Genomic DNA, 23,672 nt, shown 5'->3' with positions numbered 1-23,672 from the left:
GCAGCATTTCTGGAGAGAAGGAATGGGTGACTTTTCGGATCGAGACCCTTCTTCAGACTCAGAGAGTCGGGGGGAGAGTGAGCTAGAGATATGGAAGAGTAAGGTGTGAAAATGACAGATCAAAGCAGACAATGTCAAGGAAATGTAGAATGGTTCATGGTTGGCTATGGGGAAGGTGACAACAAGGTATACAATCAGCAATATTGATTAAGAGGACAGTGAAACTAGTCAGAGAATGGGTGGATGATTTGGAGGATTGTGTGATGACATCAGCAGTGATACTTTATTGGTTATATTGGATTTTTGGTGAATCAATTGGTAAGGATCACACCTTGCATGTCATCATGAAACATCGAAAATGGTGACAAATTTGTAGGGACAGCTAAATTTGAGAAAAATCCATCATAATTCCCTTGGTAGGTAGAAATAAAAACGTTTTTGAAGTCAAAGGTAGATATATGCAATGTTTGATGAATTATATAATACGTTTATTGGCCAAGTATGTACACATACAAGGAATTTGTCCTGGTGCTCCGCTCACAAGTATCAACACGACATGCAGTAAACAATTAAGAATAAAACATAAAACATTAAAACATTAAGACTAAAACATTATAGTTTAAACATGTGAATGCACTAAAATACCAGAGCAAAAGGAGGCAACAGACTTTTGGTTATTGAATAGAGCCACTGCTCGTGGAAAAAAGCTGTTTTTATGTTGTGGCGGCTTTGGCAGTCCGGAGTCGCCTTCCAGAGGGAAGTGCTTCAAAGAGTTTGTGGCTAGGGTGAGAGGGGTCAGGGATGATCTTACCCGCTTGCTTCCTGGCCCCTGCAGTGCACAGTTCATCAATGTAAATATGTTGGTAAATTTGCTGATGAATCAAAGAAAGATTGGAAAGTAAATTGGAAGAGTAAATCTTGTTAAAAGATCTTTGGAAATGTTACGTGAATGGGTAAAGATCTGGCACAACATAGAAAATTGTAAAGTTATTAATTATGGCAGGAAATTAAACAATGTAAATTAACACGATGATGATAGTTTCCAGAAGTTTGATGTGCATAAGGATATGTGGCCTAATGCCTGATGCACTAAAAGGTTCTGCATGTTATTAAGAAAGTTAATAATGCTATTGGTTATTACCAGTGGAATTGTGTACAAAAGTAGGAAAGTTTGCTTCAATTATATAGGTCATTGGTGAGGCAATGTTGGCAGTGCTGTACAATTGGCTCTCATTTTATTTTGAGTGTTTGTGTTGAACCTGTTCAGAGTGGGTTAACAAGGCTCATTTCTGGAATGAGCAGGTTATCTGAAAAGGAAAAGGTAGTTAGGCTAGAGTTGTATTAGTTATAATTTTGGATGATGGAGAGCTGAAGTAATTGTGGAAGATTTCAAAGTGTCTTGCCGGGTGGATGCAGAGAGGATGTTTCCTATTGTGGAATCTGGTCAAGAGACGAGTGCTTAATTGACAACGGAACAATTAACTTCTTCATTGTAGCAGCATAACAGGCCTATAAACACAATATTTATAGATAACATAAAAAATCAATAAATTAAGAATTGGAGGATAACTAAAATATTGGATGCCCTATTTGAAGCAGAGATGAGTTGATCTTTTTCTCTCTCTGAAGTCATTGGTATACTTCAAAAGGCAGTGCATGCATTCTTAAGGCGGGGTAAATTGATACTTGATAAACAAAGGTGCAGTAGCTGAGGTTACGTCAAATTAGCAGTGAATTTATTAAAGAGCACTGGCTCGAAGGGCTTGATGCCCTCCCGATCCTTGATCTTTTGTTATGCAAGGAATGGCGATTACTAAGCACTGAATGAATGTTGGCTCCTAATTAAGTGAAACCCCAGTTTTTAAATCCTCTTGCACGTTTTCAAATCCCTCAAGACCTTGCATTTTCCAATGTCTGCAATTCTTTCGCGTCATTAGAATCTTATAACTGAGAATTCAGCACTAATTTTGGCCTCATACCTACCTGCTCTTGGATTTAATTATGCTACCATTGTGCATTCAGATGTCAAGAATATAATCTCTTAAACTGCCTCTTATCCTCTTACTCTTTCAAAACAATACTTAAAATCTAACTATCTCACTTAGCTAACAGTTAATTCCATTCCCCCTTTTTGTCCGATAGCACTGTAAATTACTTCCATTCTCTTATTTATCCAGTCCTCTTTTTAATGTTAGTATTGAGCCCATTTTTATACATTCAGGTCGTTCATTACAGATCACAACGATTTGCTGTGTAAATTGCGTGTTTCCTCATGTTAACTTTGGTTCTTGATTCTGTTTACTGACCTGTTCCACTGGATATTTCTCATCGTTCATTCAATGAAAACCATTTATGATTTTGAAAACCTTCCTCGTAGCTTTCTTCTTTAACAATTCCAGATTAATTAAAATGTTTAATCTCCATGATCACTTTTTAGATTTCTCTTCAAGTTCTTGGTTCTACTGTGAAGTGTGGACAGTACTCGACATTTGCTTAAGCACTACATTTTAAAGATTTAAAACGTGTTAGTAAACCAAAGGTACCCAACCTGATCTCCCGGTGGCTCAGCATGTCAACACCCCCTCCCATTCCGAATCCGACCTTTCTGTCCTGGGCCTCCGCCATGGCTAGAATGAGGACCACCGTAAATTGGAGGAGCAGCATATTTCGCTTGGGCAGTCTGCACCCCAGCGGTATGAACATTGACTTCTCTAATTTCAGATAGTCCCTACTTTCTCCTCCCCTTCTCAGCTCTCCCTCAGCCCACTGGCTCCTACTCTTCCTTTCTTCTTTCCGCCCACCCCCACCCTCACATCAGTCTGAGGAAGGGTTTTGACCCGAAACATTGCCTATTTCCTTTGCTCCATAGATGCTACCTCACCCGCTGAGTTTCTCCAGCATTTTTGTCTACCCAAAGTAGGCTTCTTACTGAGATCCCACCATCGAAACATCTGATAGCACTGGATTTATCAAAGGCTTTGGGACTACACAACATCTCAGCTTCTGAAGAGCTGCACTCTAGAATTAGCTGTACCTCTATCCAATATATAACATTGGCATTTATTGGACAAGTGTCGACAAGAGAAGGTCGGAGAATACATTGCCGTTAATAATCTAGTTTCAGTTAACCATCCTGAGAGTATCTTCAGAGAGTTGTACATACTCAGTCATCATACTTCCTTGTGACTCAATTTTTTGGACTGTTAGGAGTCAAGGGTTATTGAGCTGGGGTTAATGATGAGGCTAACCATGATTTTATTTAATGACAGAGCGAGCTTGAAGGATTTTATGACTTGCTTCAATTTTTTTTTTGTATTTTATGTTTACCTAGCTGAAGAAAAATCTCACTTTCAACAGTCTTTGTTTTGACAATCTGTGAACAAAAATTTCACACAAGATGCCTGGAATACTTTGATTATTTGTTTTATTTGATGTAGCTGACAAGGTCAGCCTTTATTGCAAGTCCTTAAATTTGAAGTGTGTTGACTTTTTTGTTGAATGACTTCAGCTCTTGTTATATAGTTAGCTCCATCGTGCTATTGGATTGCGAGTTCCAGTTGTTAAATTGAGTGATGACAAAACTATCTCGAGCTTGATGGCTGTTTGAGTTCAGCCTTGCCCCCAGACTCAGCAGTCAGTTTGAACATGGAACAGGGAACAACACGGAACCAACCTGCTCCCAGCTGTATTACACTATGATAACAATGATCACGACAAGAGCTGGAAAATGTGGATCACTTGCCCCCTCTGGATAAAGACGAATAACAACAACAGAATTGTCTTTAGTACATTGCTGTGGCATTTGGTTGATCAAGGAAAAGGGAATTTGAAAATTAAGACCTCATACAATGCACAAACTCATGGTCTACTGGACAACAGTGATCTCTGCCCTTCTGTGTGTTTCTGAGTCCCGAATTGCCTTCAGTAGGCACCTCAAACCATATGATAGTTGCCATCAATACCTCCTTTGAAAAATCCTCCATATTCAGTTGGATAAGTGAACAAACATTAGTGTTTTCACTTGGGCAAATGTCTCCAGCATTGTGGATTTAATTCTGCTCAGGTGGCAATGTTGGGCAGACCATCTGGTGGGCATGCTGAAACGTTTCTGAAAATGATGCTGTATTTGAAGCTCTATTTTGGGAAAGGAATGGCAGGCATACAGAGAAGATTTAAAGTTGTGCTCAAAGTATTTTTTGAAATAATATTACATATCCACCCTCTCGTCCTGTGATATATATGAAGAGGAAAAGGAGAATTGAGGATAGCATTGAGAAGCTTGCATCCATGAACTGGGAGCACACAGTAGCTCAGTGTAAGCAGTAGATTGAGTAAACTGCCAGTGGCCTTGCCTGGGATCGCCTGCCTTTTATGTGGAAGAGTATGTGGTTCCCACATTGGTCTCATTTGCTATTTCAGAACTCTCAAAGTCAAAGAGAAAATAAGTCAAGAAGAAAATAATTTAGTTAGTTTAGTTTATTGTCATATACACCAGGGCGCAATGAAGTTTCTTGTTCACATGAAACTCTCAAATGATACATAAATGATAAATATAAAAATAATGATGCCAAGTGGAAGAACAAAGTGCTGCAAGATTGTAGCGCAAGATCCAAGTAGTGCAAGAAATTAAAATACAATACTGGAATATCTGAATGAGGTGGAGTTAAGAGTATGTAGCAGAATCTCCAGTAATGGGGTGTGAGAGAGGTGATTAATTAACGATGTAGGAAAGGAACTGCAGATGCTGGTTTATACCGAAGATAACACTAAATGCTGGAGCAACTCAGCGGGTCTGGCAGCATCTCTGGAGAAAAAGGACTAGGTGAAGTTTCAGGTCGGAACCCTTCTTTAGACTGAAAGATAGAGAAGGCCGGGACAAAATGGCTGGCAACCGATGATGTCAGGAAGGATGGAGTCCATAATGGCCCATTGTTGGCTCAGGAAGATGAGCTAACAACAGGGACACAGTGGAACTAGTAGGACAACAAGCACGGGAGAGGGGGTGAAGGAATGCACAAGTTACTTGAAATTAGAGAAATTAACATTAAACCGCTGTGGGATAAGTTGCCCAAGTGAAATATGAGGTGCTGTTCCTCCAATTTGCATGTGGCCTCACTCTGACATCTAACTCTGTCACTCTAACTCACTCTGATTAAATAAGGAGATGGATAGCAGTGGGGAAGAAGCTCTTCTTGCTGTCGAGGTATTCTTGATTTCGTAACTTTTAAGCTCCTGTACCCTCTCCCAAAAGGTAAAAGAGAAGGGAATGGGCGGGGTGATACACCCAGCCGTCCTGTTGCAATGCACCATGAAGATAGACTGGATGAAAGAAAGTGATGATGGGCATTGTTCTATTCTCTGCAGATTCATGCAGTCAAAGGCAGACCTTTGATGTACATCGTATAGTGCATCTACATAAAGGTTATTGTAGAGAACTGAATCCTCTCAGGTGCCTAAGAAAGTAAATAGGCTGGTATGCTTTCTTGATCACCACATCAATGTGAAAGGACCAGGCTAAGTATACCAAGGAACTTGAAATTTGATAACAGCAGCTCTGTTGATGATGACAGAATTCCCTTGCTCCCTTAACAACCATCTTTCTTCTTGATGACATTTAGGGGTAGTTATTGTCTTGACACCATGCCATCAGTTACTGTGTCTCTTTCCTGTAGTTGTGATCTGGAAGAGGGTTGTTGGAATAATCAGAGCAGTTGTAGTGCAACATCCTCATAGATCCCCCACCCCCTACCACAGGACTCAGAGAAATATGTTATATGTTTGATATCTATGTTGCAAGTGTGGGATGTGTGGAACTGATGTGAAGCATTCAAATACCATTACATCACTTATGATCACAATGTGAAGTAAGCTTTATTTTGATGATTAGGAAAAAATAGTTCATATTTGAAGGCTGACAAGTTTTATTATCTCCCTGGGGGGGGGACAGTAGTGGGGATATAATAAAGATGCACATTTTTGCTTATTGACTGCCAAAAATGACACACACAGGTAGAAAATTGCATTTCATAATTCAAGCTCTCCTATCACATCTATCCAATTTCCAGGAATAGCAATTAAATAGATTCATTTGAAAATGAGATATATGGGAATTTAGTAAATCTAAGGCTAAACGTGACTGATCACTGCAGAACATCTAAAATCAAATTATTGCAGCGCAGAAGAGCCATTCAACCACTACCACTACTCTATGTAAAGAAAATTTGTCAAATCCATTATTCTGTTTTGTCTGCGGACTGTTCCCACAGTCCAATCCTCCTTGGAAAGCCCTGACTTACATTTTACCCATTATCTTTATAGACTGAGTTTCATCATCTAACTGCCATCTGGGTAAAACAAAAACATATCTCTGCTATATAATAATAATAATAATAATATCTTTTATTGTCATTGCACATCAGTGCAATGAGATTTAGTATCATCCACCTTTATATCTATATATATATATATATATATATATATATATATATATATATGTCATTCTTGAACTAAACATAGAAAATGGTGGAAACACTCAGCAGGTCAGGCAATATCTGGAAAGAGAAACAGTTAACATTTCAGGCCCTGGGCTCTTAATCAGAATTGGGAAAGGGAGAATGTGGTAGTTGCCGTTTGCTGAAAAGGTGAAGGGGTGGGGAGGGACGGTGGGGTGGATAGAATAGAGGCAAAAGCTCTGATAAGGTGATTGGTATTGGTTTATTAGAGTTACGTGTACAGAAACACAGTAAATTACTTTATTTGGGTTTTATCCAGTGAAATCATATACATGCGTTTGATTTGATTGTGCTCAAATACAATAGGGAGTACAAAGAGAAAAATAAAAGAGTGCAGCATTATTTGTATTGATATTGGTTTGGTCATTGCCACGTGTACTGAAATACAGTGAAAATCTTTTGTGTGCTGTTCAATTATATCAGATAATACTATGCATGAATACAATCAAGCCTTACACAGGTACAACAGGTAGAACAAAGAGAAAATAAATACCACAGAGCACAATATAGCTTTCAGCATTGTAGTTTACAATTCTGGAGATAAAGTCCAATGTCTGTAATGAGGTATGTTAGAACATTGTGACAACGCCTTAATTATGGAAGAACCATTCAGAAATGTGATAAGGGAGTGGAAAAAAAACTCTGCCAAAGTCTGGTAGTACATGCGTTCAAGCGTTTCTATCTTCTGCCCGACTGAATCAGGGAGAAGAGGGAATGACCGCAGACTCCTTGATTATATTGGCCACTTTCTTGAGGCAGATTAAAGTGTAGATAGTCAATGGTGGGGAGTTTGATCTGTGTGATGATCTGGGCTACATCCATAACTCTGCAATTTCTTCAGTTTTGTGCAGAGCTGTTCCCAAACCAAGTTGATGCAACCTGTGAGTATGCCTTCTACATTGCATCTTTAGAAGTTGGTAAGGTTCATTGGAAACATGCAAAATTTCCTTAGTCTCCTGAGCAAGTAGAGATGTTGGTGTTCGTTTTGACCACAACTTCCATTGATTGGTCCAGATTGTTGGTAATATTTACTATTAGCAACTTGAAGCTCTTTAATGCGATTTGAGCATGTATTCTAACATGCTTCCTAAAGTCACCAGGAAGCATGGTATTGCATGTTATTACTTTCATCTTGCTGACATTGAGGGAGAGGTTGAAGTCATGATACCATGGTACTAAGCTTTCTCTTTCCTGTGCTCAGTCTCGTCATTATTTGACATCCAGCCCGCTGCAGTGGTATCATCTGCAAACTTGTAGATGGAGTTGGAGCAGAACTTGGCTTCACATACGTGAGTGAAATGGGAGTATAGTAGGGAGCTGAGTATACATTCTTGTGGAGCACCGGTGTTGAGGATTATGAAAGCCAGATATTGTTGCTTATCCTTACTGATTTTGGTCTATGGGTCAGAAAGTGGAAGATCCAGTGGCTGAGGGGCTGAGATGTTTCAGAGAGTGATACAGTGTAGAAACAGGCCCTTCGGCTCAACTTGCCCACACCGGCCAACATATGCCAGCCACACTAGTCCCACCTGCCTGTGCTTGGCCCATATCCCTCCAAACCTGTCCCGTCCAACATGTTGACAGAATTGTCGCCCGACGTATCACCGAGTGCATCGCGTCGTCGCTTCCGGGGATCCCCACGAGGAGGCTTCTGTCATGATCGAACGAATGAGCGAACAAACCTGTACTCCTAGATCCCTCTGCTCCACAACACTCCTCAGAGGCCTATCATTCACTGTGTAGGTCCTGCCCTTGTTAGACGTCCCAACACCTCACATTTCTCTGTAAAGTTTGGATGTTAAATACGCTACCATCAATAAATAGGAGTCTAATTTAGATGTCTTTATTATCTAGATATTTCAGAGACAAGAGTAGGGCCAGGGAGCTGGCATCTGCTATAGACCTGTTGTGAAGGTAAGCAAAGTGCAGTGGATCAAGGCTGTTTGGGAGTTAATGTGCACCGTTAACAGTCTCTTGAAGCACTTCATGATGGTGGCTGTCAGAGCCTTTGAAAGGTAGTCATTGAGGTATGCTACCTTGCTTTTCTTTGGAACCAGGATGATAGGAGTCTTAAAGTAGTTGGACACCTTAGAATGGAGTGGTTAGAAGTTAATGATGTCTGTGAATACCTCTGCCAGCTGGTTGCGTGGTTCCCGAGGACGTGGCCGGGGACTCCGTGCAGGTCAGTTTCTTTTTGTGGATTCACTCTGAGGAAGGGTGATCTTATACCTGGTACAGGGGCACAGGGCAGTGGACACCCTTCCCCTGACCTATTCAAAACGAGCATAGAATTTAATTATCCTATCTGGACATGACAATAAACTCTCTTGACTTGACTAGAATGCATAGAATCATTGGGACACGTTTGATTGATTGATTGAAAGATACAATGTGGGAACGGGCGCTTCAGGCCACCGCGTCCAGGCCAAATTCATGCTCTGTCAGTTCAGTACAGGAAATGTACAGCAGAAGAACGGCCCCTCTGGCATACAATGAAATCGTTACAGATTATTTGTGTCTTCATAACTTTCTAATCCAACCAACTTTATATCATCAGTAATTTTTTCCCAGCACAGTTTCCCCTTCATCCCAGTCATCAGTATAGATTATAAATAGTTGAAAGGCCAGAATTGATTCTTGTGGCACCCAACTCGCATTGGTAATCTGCAAATTACTTTTTTTTTCTGTTGGTCAGTTTCTCCATAATCTTGTATTTGATCTTGTGTGCTCTTAAATCTACATGTCAGTTTGATTTGGTGCAGCGCATACTTTGACACTGAGGAATTCTGGTTTTGTACCTCCACCCAAATTTGGATCTATTGCATTTAACCCAATGCATTGCCCTAAAACCAATGCTGGATCAAACATCATCACCCAGAGCATGTGCGCTGAAAGCAGTTGTGGAACCCAAAGGCAATTTCTTAGTCTTACCCTGGGTTCCTCTCATCTCCACCCCTGCAGAATCTTAACCAAAATAAGCAGCATTCTTGGTGTGCAAGCTTTGCCATATTTATAATCATCATCTTTTATAATCGAATATGTGGTCATTGTAATCGATCAATTATGGTAATTAAGCAAATTGGGATGTGCAAGAGACCAGAATTGATGCAACAGAGATCAGAAAGTAATTGAGCAATACAGTATCGTAACAGGTCATTTTAGTCACTCTCATCTTCTAAAATCCCAATCCCACATCAACATCAGCAAAACCTCTACACCATTTCCCATGTCACAGACCTACACTGATTGCAATCAAAAGTGGCTAATTAACCTGCCAACTAGCATGTCTTTGGAATGTGGGAGGAATCTGGTGCATTCCAGTGAAACACACCCATTAACAGAGACAATGTGCAAACAAGCTATGGATCAAATCTAGGTCACTAAAGGGCCTGTTCCACTTGGGCGACCTAATCTGCGAATTTAGAAGAATTTTCCCTTGATTCAAACTCGCAGCATGGTCGACACTAGGTCCTAGGAGGCCCTATGAGGTCGCTGGAACTCTCCTTTATGCTCATAAAGGCTACTTGACAATAAAGGCTACTTGTTACTTGTTACTTGTTCCCGAATACTCGCAGCCTCCGCTAGGTCGTGGAAAAATTTTCAGCATATTGAAAATTTTCTGCAAATAAAATTTGGTCAGCATGGCTCTCTTTTAACTCATGGTGCAGTGGAGTGGGGTCACTATTTGGTTACAGGCAGTCGAGGGCAGCCGTAGGCAATCTCCTTCGCTGACCGTGCATTTTGATTGGCTCATTGGAGTTTTCAGGACCCAGTTGGTAAAATGCCCGCTAAAATTTATTAAATGTCTTTAAAGTGTCTCCCCCCCTTCCCCCCTTGCCTCCTCTTGCCTCCTTCTCTCTCCTTCTCTCTCTTTCTCTCTCCTTCTCTCCCCTTCTCTCCCCTTCTCCCTCATTCTCTCCCCCTCTCCCCTTCTCTCCCCCCCCCCCCCCATGCTCTCTAAAGGACTTACCGTACACTGTGGCAGCCGTTTACCTTCCTCTTCATCGAGCAGACAGCGCTCCTCCGCTTTCCCTGGCCCTCGCCGTTACAATGTGTTTGTGTGTGTGTGCGGTCGGTCGATGCAGCTCGCGGTTTCAATGCATACAGGTCGATCCAGCTCGCGGTTTCACCGCGGATAGTCGATCCAGCTCGAGGCTTTCCAGGCGAGTGCCCTCGAGCTGGAAGGTCGAAGACACTCTTTTTAATTTGCCGATTAGATCGCCCAAGTGGGACAGCCCCTTAACTTTTGCAGCACTGTGCAGCTCTGATAAGTTGTAGGACTGGAGGAGGTTACACAAATGAGGATGGGGAAATACATTGAGGGATTTAGCTGAATGAGAATTTTGAATTTCATCAGTAAATCATTGTAGTTTAAAAAGGGAAATGTTTTCCATTACATCATGCAAAGTATTAGTATTTTGGTATTTAACCTAGTAATTAAAAGTCTGATTAACTAGCAATGATTTTTTGTAAGTCATGTAAGTCTGTGGAGAGAGAAACAAAGTCAGGTTAATGATCTAACGCAAGAATATTTTAAATTGCAGAGTAGGGACAGGGTGGAGATAACGGACCTCAATCAGTGAGGATAGGTGACAACAAGATAGATACAAAGTACTGAAGTAAGCGGGTCAGGCAGCATCTCTGGAGAAAAAGGATGGGTGATGTTTCAGCTGGGGACCCTTCGTCAGACTGTCTCCCTACGTTTCTCCCTTGCTACTGTTTCTCTTCATTCAATTGAATGGAGCAATGGTTCAGATAGCTAGGAATTTAGCAAGTTTGTGCTCTACCGAGATGTCATATAGATTCCCATGTTGCAGCACAGTTGGGATCCTGGCCAGCAACTTTGGGACTTATTGTTCATAAGAGAGTCTCAATCTTCCTGAATTTAAATGCTATTGGCTTGCACTAGAATTGTCAACATTTCCCTGTAAGTTCTAGCTCTTTGCATGAAATTACTAAATTAAAATATTTTACTGCTAGAAATCTAACACAAAAACCAGAAACAATTGGAAATACTGATGATCTGAAATTGTTAACCCCAGTTGGTACACAAAAAAGCTGGAGAATCTCAGCGGGTGCAGCAGCATCTATGGAGCGAAGGAAATAGGCAACGTTTCGGGCTGAAACCCTTCTTCAGACTGATGGGGGGGTGCGGGGAGAAGGAAGGAAAGAGGAGGAGCCTGAGGGCTGGGGGATAGGAGGAGACAGCCCGAGGGCTAAGGAAGGGGAGGAGACAGCAAGGGCTAACAAAATTGGGAGAATTCAATGTTCAAGCCCGCAGGCTGCAGACTCCCCAAACGGAATATAAGGTGCTGTTCCTCCAATTTCCGGTGTTGCTCGCTCTGGCCATGGAGGAGACCCAGGACAGAGAGGTTGGATTCGGAGTGGGAGGGGGAGTTGAAGTGCTGAGCCACCGGGAGGTCAGGTAGGTTCTTGCGGACCGAGCGGAGGTGTTCAGCGAAACGATCGCCCAACCTCCACTTGGTCTCGCCGATGTAGATCAGCCCAGCCGGACCATTGTTAACCCCAATGTTGTGTCTGGAGTACCTAGTGAGATGATGAGGTTCAGAACACATAAGTGTAAATGTTGAAGTAACAATTTACTGTAAGCTCAGGGTCACCCATTGAATGATTGGAGGCGTTCCAGCCAGTAATTTGCTTCTTCAACAGAGGGGAGACTGCATCATGAGCAGCAGGTGTAAGATATGAAACTGGAAGAGGTAGAGTGGTGGTTACATTTAAATGGAATGTTTGGGGTTGTTGATGATGAGAAGGGAAGAGATGCTGCTGCTACAATTGCATGGGGGAAGTTCCCACAGAAAGGAAAGTGTGTATTTTTGGAGAAGTGAACAGCTATGTCATGGAGGAAATAGACTCTGCAGACCCTTGAGGTGGAGCAGAAAATGAAAGTGTTTGGTAGATGAAAGAAAGATCATGAGCTGGTACAGCATATCTGTGAGGAAGTGGCCAATATTTTTTATTTGTTAAGTTGTATTGGTAAGAAGTATACATGATCCTCCTTTTAAGAAAAGTAAGTTTCTTTCATTCCTGGTGTCATCACATAGCCGAAGTCTGAAGTGGCAGAGCGTGAGCCATTGAACATGAAGTTTACTGGGTCTAGAACCACATCATGGTTGTCTGGTTGTCTTCTTATCTCTAAATTTTAAAACATGTTTCATCTCCAACAAGTTCCCAGTTCCAATGAAAAGTCACTTAACTTTGTGTCTGCACACTAATGATGCCTTATTGATTGAGATTCTCCACTATTTTCTATTTCAGATCTCCAGCTTTTGTAGTAATTTGTAAATATAACCAATGATGTTTTCTCATATAATATTGTTTTAAACAATTGCTGCTTAAATCTTAATCATCTTTTTTTTCTTTACAGTTTTGGCAAGCGATCTGCAGGGAGTTTGAGGCGTGGATGTGAATGTATAGTACTTGAGCCTTCAGAAATGATTGTGGTAAGCTCCATCTTTTAATAATAGTTTTGGTCCAACAAAGAACTTGTGTGGTGAAGTGAGTATTGTATACCAAAATCCACTTTGCATTATCATGCAGAGTGCTGATTCATTATAGCAGTCTTGATACTCCAAACCTTCACAAATACATACCCCCCTGTATTTTAACTAGATATCACATAACATTGCAGTGCTGGGTAGCTGGAGTGAAGTCTTGCCCTTCCCATTGTTCTGGGAATCTTTCAGGAATCCCTGCCTTCCACGTGCTCTTACAGGAGTGAATTGTGTATGGCTCGGTGTGCGCAAGGCTTTTTTCAAAGGATGATGAGATATGAGGCTTGGGAATCTTTTAATTTAATTATGAGATATGAGGCTTGGGAATGTACCATTCTAGCATGATGAGTGTGGGCCATTGTTGAGAACTAGCACCAGCTGCCTCATGTACTGATAGACTGCCCTACTTGTCCTACTTTAACTTTTACCTCCTGTTTCCACATTTACACCCTGTTGGAAGTTATGGAAGTGTCGTCCCTTCTACCTCTCAAGGGTATTCACTGTCATTATCATGACTGTGGTCTATATCCTGCCCCAGGCACACATTCGGCTAGCACTGGAAGAACTGCCATGGTTAACAAGCACCAGATTACTTCTTCCAACGGCTTTCTCATCATAGCCAGGGACTTCAACAAGGGTAATTTGAAGAAGTCGCTTCCTTACTACCATCAGCACGTATGCTGCAGCACCAAAGAAACTAATACTTTTGACCATTGTGGCTCCCATCAAACATGTCTATCACTTTATCCCTTGCTTTCACCTGGCTTTGCTCTTTTTTCCTGCATCCAGGCAGTGACTGAAGATTGCAGCTACCGTGATGGGCTTGCCCAAAATTGGTCATGGGAGGCAGGGGAACGACTACGAGACTGCTAGGTGTGGGTAGACTTGGTGATGTTCAGGGACTCAGCAATGGACCTGAATGAATACTCCTTGGTTGTTATTGACTTCTGGAGAAAATGGTGGACAGATATATGTGTAATCTTCTGAGGGCCAGATCTCGGACGTTCGAGTCTGGCAATTGAGATCATGTAGGAAGCCCAGGTACCACCTCTAGGGTTATTAGAAAAGCTAAAAGACACTTTTGATCTAAACTGGAGAATGAGTTGGACTTTTGGCAGCTGTTGCATGCCATCACTTCCAACAAGACAAAACCAAGTTGTAGCTCAAGTGAGGGCAATGTATCACTCCAAGATCAGTTCAATATTTTTTATGCTCTCTTCGAAAGGGAGAACAACAAAGTACTTACTCGGGCTATAGGCCCTGGCAACACTGTTGACACAAAGAAATGGCAGATATTTAAATCATTTTTTTTACATCAGTCTTCAGTGTGGGGGACATTGCAAATCCCTCTAAGTTAATAGACAGGCTAATTTCAAATATTTGAAAAGGAGAAGCTTGGGAAAACCCCAATCAGAAGGGAGTATTCGAGAAACTCACGGGCAGTCAAATCGCTGGGATTATAAAGGAAGTGACTGCAAAGGTATCTGGATCGAATGCTTGAAATTTCAGGGGGTTACCAGAACATTGGAAAACTGATAATGTAACTCTCTTGTTCAAAAAAGGGCGGAAGAGGCCAGGAACTATAGGCCCATTGGTTTCATATGGTTGTTAAAAAGAAGTCCCAGTCAGTAATCAAAATGGAAATACCTAATCATTTAGGAAAGTTGAATATTATCAATATAGTCTGAAGAAAGATCCAGACCCGGAACATCATATAGCCATTTTCTCCAGAGATGCTACCTGATTCACTGAGTTACTTCAACATTTTGTATCAATCTTTTGTGTATAATCAAACATGATCAACATGATTTTGACATTTCACAAATTTGCTTAAATTCTTTGAGGATATAACTGAGAATTGATACACGGGAGCATTAGTTGTAGTGTATTTCAATTTTGCATCAGCCAATTGATAAGGTACCACATAAGAGTCAGGTGCATAAATTAACAGGCCAAGGGATTGGAGAAGTGTGTTAACATGGATTGAAAACTGACCCTCACAGAGCAAACAAGTAGTCGGAGTAAATGATACCTTTTCAGATTGGAGGGATGTAACCAGTAGAGTGAGTACTCCAGGGATTGGCTCCTAACCTACAATTGTTGACTCTTTTCATAAATGATCTGCAGGAGGAAAAGGAATGTAAGGTCTGAAAATATTTGGAAGAGCATATTTGATTAGGATATTGTGATTCTGCAATAAGTATAGGTAGATTAAGTAATTTGGGCGAAATTGTGACAAATGGAGTTTAATGTAGAGAAATGTGACATCATGTAGAAACAAGGAAAAGCAGATTTTTTGTTCTCATTTGTTGATAAATCTTAAAGTTGAACATCAAGTTCTGTTAATATTGTCAGCCTGCAACATTACTTTCAAATTACTTTCAAATTTATATGAGCCTGCACACAATGGCTTGTGAAAACCAGATTTGAATGTTGTTTCAGTACATCATATAATCAAAAAATGTTGATTTATTTTTACAATCAATAATATTCGGTTAACTGTTATTCTTTTAATTAATCTTCTTGCCTTAATAATTACTTAATTTCATAAACTAATGGCTAATAAACCATGCATAAAGATGTGAAAAGTCCCTTTTTTAAAAATGCAATTGAATTTCTCTCATTCCACAAAGAATGGCTATAAACGGTTCGATATGAGTTGGGATTGTTTCAGGTCATATTGTATGTTTGAATCTGCAGAGGTAGTTCTTTAAATTGAAAAGACGTTTGTGGTGCAAAGCAATGTCTGCACCTGGTCATTTAATCTTTGTTGTTATGAATACAGTGTTGACTGCAAAAACTCAATTTGTGTGCTGGAAAAGTGCTTTGTATGCATTGTCAAAATGAAATATAGTTCACTGTCAAAAGAATATTGTTTTTGCACTATGCTTTTGGCATTAAAAGGGCATTGTCTGGAAGAGAGGAGGAAATCAAAAATACAGTAAAAATTCAAAAAATGTATGGAATCTGATTACAAGTTTTACACCTAAATTCCTTTTGGGAAACTTTGATTAAACGGTACTGAGCTGCTCAGGATTCACCTAATCAAAATATTGCTGAAGTTGTTGTTGCCCCAGTAAATTCAGTAGCAGTTCCATAAAACGGGTGTTGAATGCTCTTTGAAACGGCCTAATGCATTCCTTTCCTTTTATTAAAGTATGTTTTCTTTGAAGGTGGACTACATGGATGAAAATGAGGAATATTTTCAACGGCAAGCTTCTCACAGACAATCACGTAGGCGATTTAAAAAAATTAACCAGAAAGGGGAGCGGCAAACAATCATTGATACAGTGGATTCTTATCCTGTGGGAAAACCACCCTTACCAAGAGGATATCACACAGTAAGTGGTTTGATTAGTTTTATTCAATAGTTCTTTTTTATTGCCCATTGGTACCGCATGTAGGTAGTTCTGCTATAACACAATAAGTTACATTCCGAAGAAAACACATGCCACAAAAAATTGCCTTTTAAGGATAATTGTGTCGATGGACAACAGGGTGTTAGGGGCTAGAGAGAGATTCAGACTCGCAATTACGATATTTTACTTTCCTCGCAGTCAAAAGAGTAAATAATAAAAGTATTTTTCATAACTCTAAGTTTATTGTTACTGCAAGGTGAAAATACCAAAGGCCACATGTTATATTTTTTTAATAATCATTGCAGCAGTGTCAATGGAAGCTAATACTTGTCATTTTCAATGTCCCCTAGCAGCTATGTTTTTAAGAGACAATGGTGCCTGACTACTGGGGGTGGGCACGTGGAAAGCATTTTTCCCATGGCCTGTTTTTTTGCACCCAAGATAGCTTTTTCTCTTTGTCAATTTACAAAGTAATCAAAATCATGCTGTAGTCAATTGAAATCAGGTGATAGCCAATCTAACATGTGAAATACAAACAGTGTTGCTTAATTTGTCAGTTGCTTTATATCCAATTTGAATTATACAAGCACATGTTATAGCAGAACTACCTCTATTGTTAAAATGTCGTCAAAACAGTTAATAAAGAAAAACAATTCCTGTTTAAGGTACCTTTAGCATAATTGCTTGGTACAGTGCTCTTTCAGGTTTAACGTCGGTCGAGATCGAACAGATTGATGAGAAAGAGTCAGACCATTGTCATATTTAGGACTTTAGTGTACTCTGAATTTGGGAAAGCCCTGGCAACCTTAGTGTTACTTGGTCGGAAGTTGTCTTGGTTGTGACATATCATTCTCAAATATTTTTCAAGTGTTGAATTACATATGAAGGATGAGTAAGTTGTTGCTGACACCTGTGGAACTATATAAAGCAGAACCCACTGCATTTTAACAAGGTGCGGAGAAAATGAGTGTTGGTGCAGAGTGAAATGTTCTAAGCTTTGCCGAATAAACTTGAGTATCTCCCCATGTTATTTGAGTAACAAAATAGTCATTATGCTTCAGAGCTTTCAATGTGGCATTGGTAGAGACCTTGGATGTCTCTCAATGATATTCCCTGTTTTTACATCTTCTGACAAGCATGTATGTGGATAGACAATCAATTTTGGCAATAGCATTATCATGGCATCAATGCGGCAGTTGCATTCCTGAGCTTTGTACTCTACAATTTGAGATTTGTAATAGAAAAAAATAGGGTGATTAACTTGGCCACTCAAGAGTTAACCATTTTTTAGCTTTGAAAAAACTCCTTTGTTGCTTTAGCTGCATGTTTTGGATCATTGTCTTGCTTGCCAATGAGTTTTGAGACATTTGTTTGAACTTGAACCACTATCAGCAGTTGTATCATCAATGAAGATAAGTGAGCCAGTATCTTCAGCAGTCATACATGTCCAGGCCATAACACCCCACCACGGTGTTTCACAGATGTTGTGGTGGTATGCTTTGGATCTTGGGCAGTTCCTTCTCTCCTCCATACTTTATTCTTGCCATCACTCTGATATAAGTTAATCTTCGTCTCATCTGTCCACAAGATCTTTTTCCAGAACTGTGGTTGCTCTTTTAACGACTTCTTGGCAAACTGTAACCTGGCCATCCTATTTTTGCGGCTAACCAGTGTTTTGCATCTTGCAGTGTAGCCTCTGTATTTCTGTTCATGAAGTCTTCTGCGGACAGTGGATATTGACAAATCCACACCTGACTCCTGAGGACAGGTGTTTGGGGATTTTTCTTTATTATAGAGAGAATTCTTCTGTCATCAGCTGTGGCGGTCTTCCTTGGCCTGCCAGTCCCTTTGCGAATAGTAAGCTTACCAGTACTCTCTTCTTAATTATGTTCCAAACAGTTGATTTTGGTAAGCCTAAGGTGTGGCTGATTTCTCTTAACAGTTTTATTCTTGTTTCTCAGTCTCATAATGGCTTCTTTGACTTTCATTGGCACAACTTTGGTCCTCATGTTGATAAACAGCAATAAATGTTTCCAAAGGTGATGGAAAGACTGGATGAAAGACTAGGTGCTGAGAGCTTGCTTATACCTGCATTAAGGAGGCAATTAAACACACCTGAGCAATTACAAACACCTATGAAGCTATGTATCCCAATCATTATGGTGCCCTGAAATGGGGGGGACTATGTATAAACACTGCTGTAATTTCTACATGGTGAAACCAAAATGGAACAAATACCCTTTAATAAAATCTGACATTGTCACTTTAACCACATGCGATTTTTTTTCTGTTACAAATCTCAAATTGTTGAGTACAGATGCAAGTAAATAAATGATGGGTCTTTGTCCCAAACATAATGGAGGGCACTGTATGTTCTTGGGAGTAGGAAGAGCTTGAACATCCTATCATGAATGTTGATTGATTGATTGATATTTCATTGTCACGTGTACTCGGTACAGTGAAATTCTTTGTTTTGCATACAATACAAGTTTGCAGGAGTCGGTACGAAAAGCGCCGACATTACAAAAATATTCAATGTAGACCCGAATGTGTTGGTGTTTGTACATGATTACTTTGTTGCTTCTTTGATGGTTTTGTGAACATCTAAAAACTAAGTTTTTCTTCAGACTTACCAGTTAGTAAGATATATTCAGAAAATTGGGTAAAGCCATATGGTGCAATTTCAATATCTATATTTGAAAGATTTCATAATTTTAATTGACTATTTCAAATACATTCTCTCTACTAGAGTTTTAACTTGGAAAGAAAAGTTAGATGGCAACCTCTCATCTGTAAATTTAGCAGTAAGAATGGGCTATGCAGATTAGTTAACAGAGTGCTGAATTGAGAGAAAGTTTATAAAAAATGACTCATTTACATACTACAAAGTTCGATGCAATACGATAGAATTTTATTTATGCAGGAGGGAAATTGGGTCTGCCAACAGACATAAAATACAACAAGATACATGAAACATGAAATTAAAGTGACGAGGGGAAAGTCCAGGATTGGGGGTATTCAAAGCTTGCGGAGGGGGGGGGGGGGGGATGTGGGGAGTAATTCTACTACCCCAAGACAGGAGGGTGTTGTACAGTTAATAGCCACAGGGGAAAAGGATCTCCGGTGGCGTTCTGTGCTGCATCTTGAGACAACCAGTCTGGTGCTGAAGATGTTCCTCAGGTAGACCAGTGTGTCATGGAGGGAGTGAGCTGTATTGTCCAAGATGGTCCGCAGTTTGAGGAGCAACATCCCCATCAAGACCACCTTCAGTTAATCCAACTCTACCTCCAGGACGGAGCCAGCCTTCCTGACGAGCTTGTTAATTCTGTTGGCATCCACGGCCTTTGCCTTGCTACCCCAACATACGACAGCGAAGAAGGTGGCACTGGCCACCACCGATTGATAGAACATCTGCAGCATCTTACTGCATCCTCAGAAAGTACAGATGGCTCGGTCCTTTCTTGTACAGTGCCTCAGCATTCCTGGACCAGTCCAGTTTTACTGTCCAAGTAAATGCCAAGGTACTTGTACTCATTGATAAACTGCACATCCTCACCCTTGATGGAGACAGTCCACCACTAACTCCTTAGTCTTGTCGGTGATGAGCTGCAGGTGATTCAGCCCACACCACTCAACAAAGTCGTTGACTACGCATCGATATTCAGCTTCTTTCCTCTCACTGATGCAGCCCACAAATGTAGGGTCATCCGAAAACATTTGCAGGTGGCAGGAGTCCGAGTTGTATCTGAAGTCCGAGATGTAGATGGTGAACAGGAAGGGAGAGAGGACCGTCCCCAGTGGGATCCCTGTCTTGCTCACTAGCATGTCTGAGACAAAGTGAGCAATGATTTAAAAATGTATTTGATTCTAAAGATGTAACCTGTAAATCATCTTATTCACCTTGTTAAGAAATTGAATGGTTAATGAACCAGACAAACTTTCTGAACTCTAAGTTGGGGTGACATGCTGTGAATTTATTGAGATTAATATATAGCAAAGTAGAAGTTTTATTAGTTTTGCTAATGTAATTTTAGCAGTTTGAGAAAATGCAGCGGTATTGTAGGCACTGAGTTATTGGTGACTGATGACTATAACTAGCACTCTATTTAATATTGTGATTTCTATAATATATGTTAATTTAGTAATTCGGTAATGGCTTAAAAGCATTTTAAAAGAAACATGTTTTATGTTTTGTAATTTCAAGGATCATTGAGGAAATAATTGCAATGGTATTTATATTTAAGTTATTTAGATGCCCAAAACTGGGATTCATAAATCAGAGAGGATTGCTGATGTGAAAATCTACTGTCTTGTTTTTACTTGCATAACAAATAATTTAGAAACTAGCAACATATGGATATCTATTGTAGTTAAATGGGATGGAAAATAACACCGAAACACATGCTTGTATGAATAATATTATTTGCATGATTTCAAATGGTTAGGTGTTGAAGTCTTCCATGTTGACTAAGCTGACTAGAATACTGAATGTTTGAATAATATATATTTTTTCTTTTCTACTTCATGAAATTTATTTTACTTGAGTGCTAGATATAGTTCAAACCGAATATATCTTATTTATTAGATAATCTTAACTAGCTATGTTAACTACTTAAAACTTAATTTGCAGTAGGTTATCAACTAATAGTTTTGCACTATCCATGCTCACCAGAAATGGGGTGTTCATTTTCAGGCACTTTTGTAAAATATAGTCATGGAGTTGTACATTTATCAGGCTTGAGTCCATATTGTCCATTAAGTACCCATTTACATTAATCCAATTTAAAAATTAATTCCACATTCCCATTAAAGGGCCTGTCCCACTTTCACGACCTAATTCACAACCTTTTTTACTCGTGGACATTTTTCATCATGCTAGAAAAACGCCCCGACCTACTTGATGCCACGAGTACCTAGGACTAGCATCACGGCCTCCTACGACCTACCTACGACCTCCTACGACCATGCTGCGAGTATGAGTCAAGGCCAAACTCGGTCGTGAATTAGGTCGTGAAAGTTTGACAGGCCCTTTACTCCCCCCAGTATCCACAACTCACCTATTCACAAAGGCCTATTTAATCTACCAGCCTGCATGTCTTTTGGATGAGGTAACCCATGCGGTCACAGGACGATTGGGCAAACAGACAACATTGGAGGTCAGGATTAAACCAGGATTGCTGGAACTCTGAGTCGCCAGCTCCATGATCCACTTTCAGAGGTTTATCTACATTGTAGAAATGAGAATCATTGAATGATTATAGGAGGCAGTCATTCAGCTTACCAAGTTCGGCTTTTTGTAGAACAGTCAAGTTGATCCTGTTCTCCAACCTGCGCCTTGACACTGAAGACCCATATAGTGAATAAGGTGCCTGGCCTGGCATGCATTGGAATGACCAAGTTTAGAGTTCACAAATTCATGGAGGATTATTTTCTGTACTAAATGAGTTGAGGTAGAGACTGTGTAAGCCATTATTATAAAGGTGAATGCATGTGAGCCTGAATATGTGGTCGAAAGCTCAATTCAGTGTTAAATATGATATGAATGTAGGAAAAATCTGGTTCAATTTTGTGCATTTTTAGAGGAATGCATGGAGTCGGTAATTGGGGAACAAGGTTTGTGTTCGGGACAACTGACAATAGTTACAGTTTCCAACTAGAGTGCGGTCCTGCTACCATGTATATCATTGGAGATCTTCAAATTATCTTTAATCGGATGACTTCACTGAACTTCATCTTGCACTAAAGGTTATTCCCTTTATCCTGTGTCTGTACACAATGGATGGCATTGTAATCATGTATAGTCTTTACGCTGACTGGATAGTTTTTCACTGGACCTCGGTGCACGTGACAATAGTAAACTAAACTAAAAACTAAACTTGTATTAACTGCAGGAAGTATCTACTCGTAGATCGAGATTATAGACAGGGTCAAGAGAAGTGATGATCAGGAGGATCTGGGTGGTGTCAGTATTTATGTGCTGTTGTGTCGGAGATGACAGCGGTTTCAGCAGTGACCACACCGACACTCCCAGTAAGGTGAACTCGCATATATATTTTATTTACAGTGATAAGAAAGTCCAGGACCGCCTAGGGGCACTTATCCCTTGCTGTCAGGGCACACATGTGGAGGCACTGTCAATCTTTGGCTTGTCCCAGCAATGCAGTCCTGGTCTTTGAAGGGGAGACAGGCTTCTCCCTGTATTTCACCCTTGCCTCAAGTGGAGGCGCTGAGGATCTCTTGTTTATCATGGCGGCTCAACCTTGTGCTTGAAGAGGCAGTGCTGGTGCTCTCTGGGTATCCTGGTGGCTCAGTATTTAACAGGGTATGTGGGCACAGTCCCTCGTTGTCTATGGGCAGGAAGAGGCACTGGCATCTCAGGCTTGTCCCGACCACTCATTCTTGTCCTCAGTAGAGGAGCTGGCTGTATAGGACTTGTCCCCAGCAGCACAGTCTTGACCACACAGTGGCGTTGGTGGTCTCAGGTTTGTCCCAGCAGCTCAGTCTTCCTCAAACCATTGACAGTGGAACACAGCTAGCAGGAGGTGTCCCACTTTCTTTCCCTTCCTCTCTTTCTTCCTCTGGCTATACCTGTGTTTTATAGTGAGTGAGCTGACAAGGTTCAGGTGGCCAAACCAATATCAGCTGATTGAACCCGGCTTGTTTCCAATGATGCTGGAGATTGGCCTCTCCAGTGATAGGGATCAGAGCAGCGTCCGATGGAGGGAGCTACTGTCACACTTCAAATTGATACTATTTTCTTTTTATTATTGAAGGGACAATATATGTATAAGAAATTAGAGAGTGGGATGGGGCAGTTGTGAGGTCATGGCAGTTGGGGCCAATAATAAAGCCTTGAAGATAAAGATTGAGGAACCACAGGAGAAATCATTGCAGAGGCAAGTATTTGATTATAATACAATAAATAAGGAATGAAATTAGATGTCTGCAATCCCACTTCGGACTTTGGAGAAGGTTGCTGTATGGAACAGTGTCAAAGTCTCTAGGTTGAAAGTACAAGGTGTGATTGAAATACTATATGAAAGGAATGTACAAATAAATTGTTTCATTTGTACATTATAATATCTTGATGCTGCAATCTCTGATGCACTGCAAAGAGTATTACGTTTTATTATTTGAATTAGTGTAATCATGATGAGGTTTATGTTCGGCTGTGATGACATTTCTTTTATAATCCATTTTTGTTCAGACAAACATTCAAGCCAAGATTCTTGCTTCGTGTGTTGCTCCTCATTCCGATCATTTGAAGGGCATTTTGTTTTTTCTGT

General features: G+C 40.5%; 1 protein-coding gene across 1 annotated transcript in view; it reads left to right on the top strand.

Moving 5' to 3' along the window:
- LOC116977448 (rap guanine nucleotide exchange factor 6-like) overlaps positions 1 to 23,672 on the top strand; it is a 220,081-nt gene that overhangs the window by 124,598 nt on the left and 71,811 nt on the right. The window contains exons 5-6 of the mRNA XM_033028304.1: positions 12,901 to 12,976; positions 16,201 to 16,368. Of these exons, the coding sequence (XP_032884195.1) occupies positions 12,901 to 12,976; positions 16,201 to 16,368 (244 nt within the window). The remainder of the gene's footprint in view (positions 1 to 12,900; positions 12,977 to 16,200; positions 16,369 to 23,672) is intronic.

This window comes from Amblyraja radiata, chromosome 1, assembly GCF_010909765.2.
Source record: "Amblyraja radiata isolate CabotCenter1 chromosome 1, sAmbRad1.1.pri, whole genome shotgun sequence".
In the NCBI taxonomy this organism is placed as follows: Eukaryota; Metazoa; Chordata; class Chondrichthyes; order Rajiformes; family Rajidae; genus Amblyraja; species Amblyraja radiata.
This window is presented reverse-complemented; position numbering and strand designations above follow the sequence as displayed.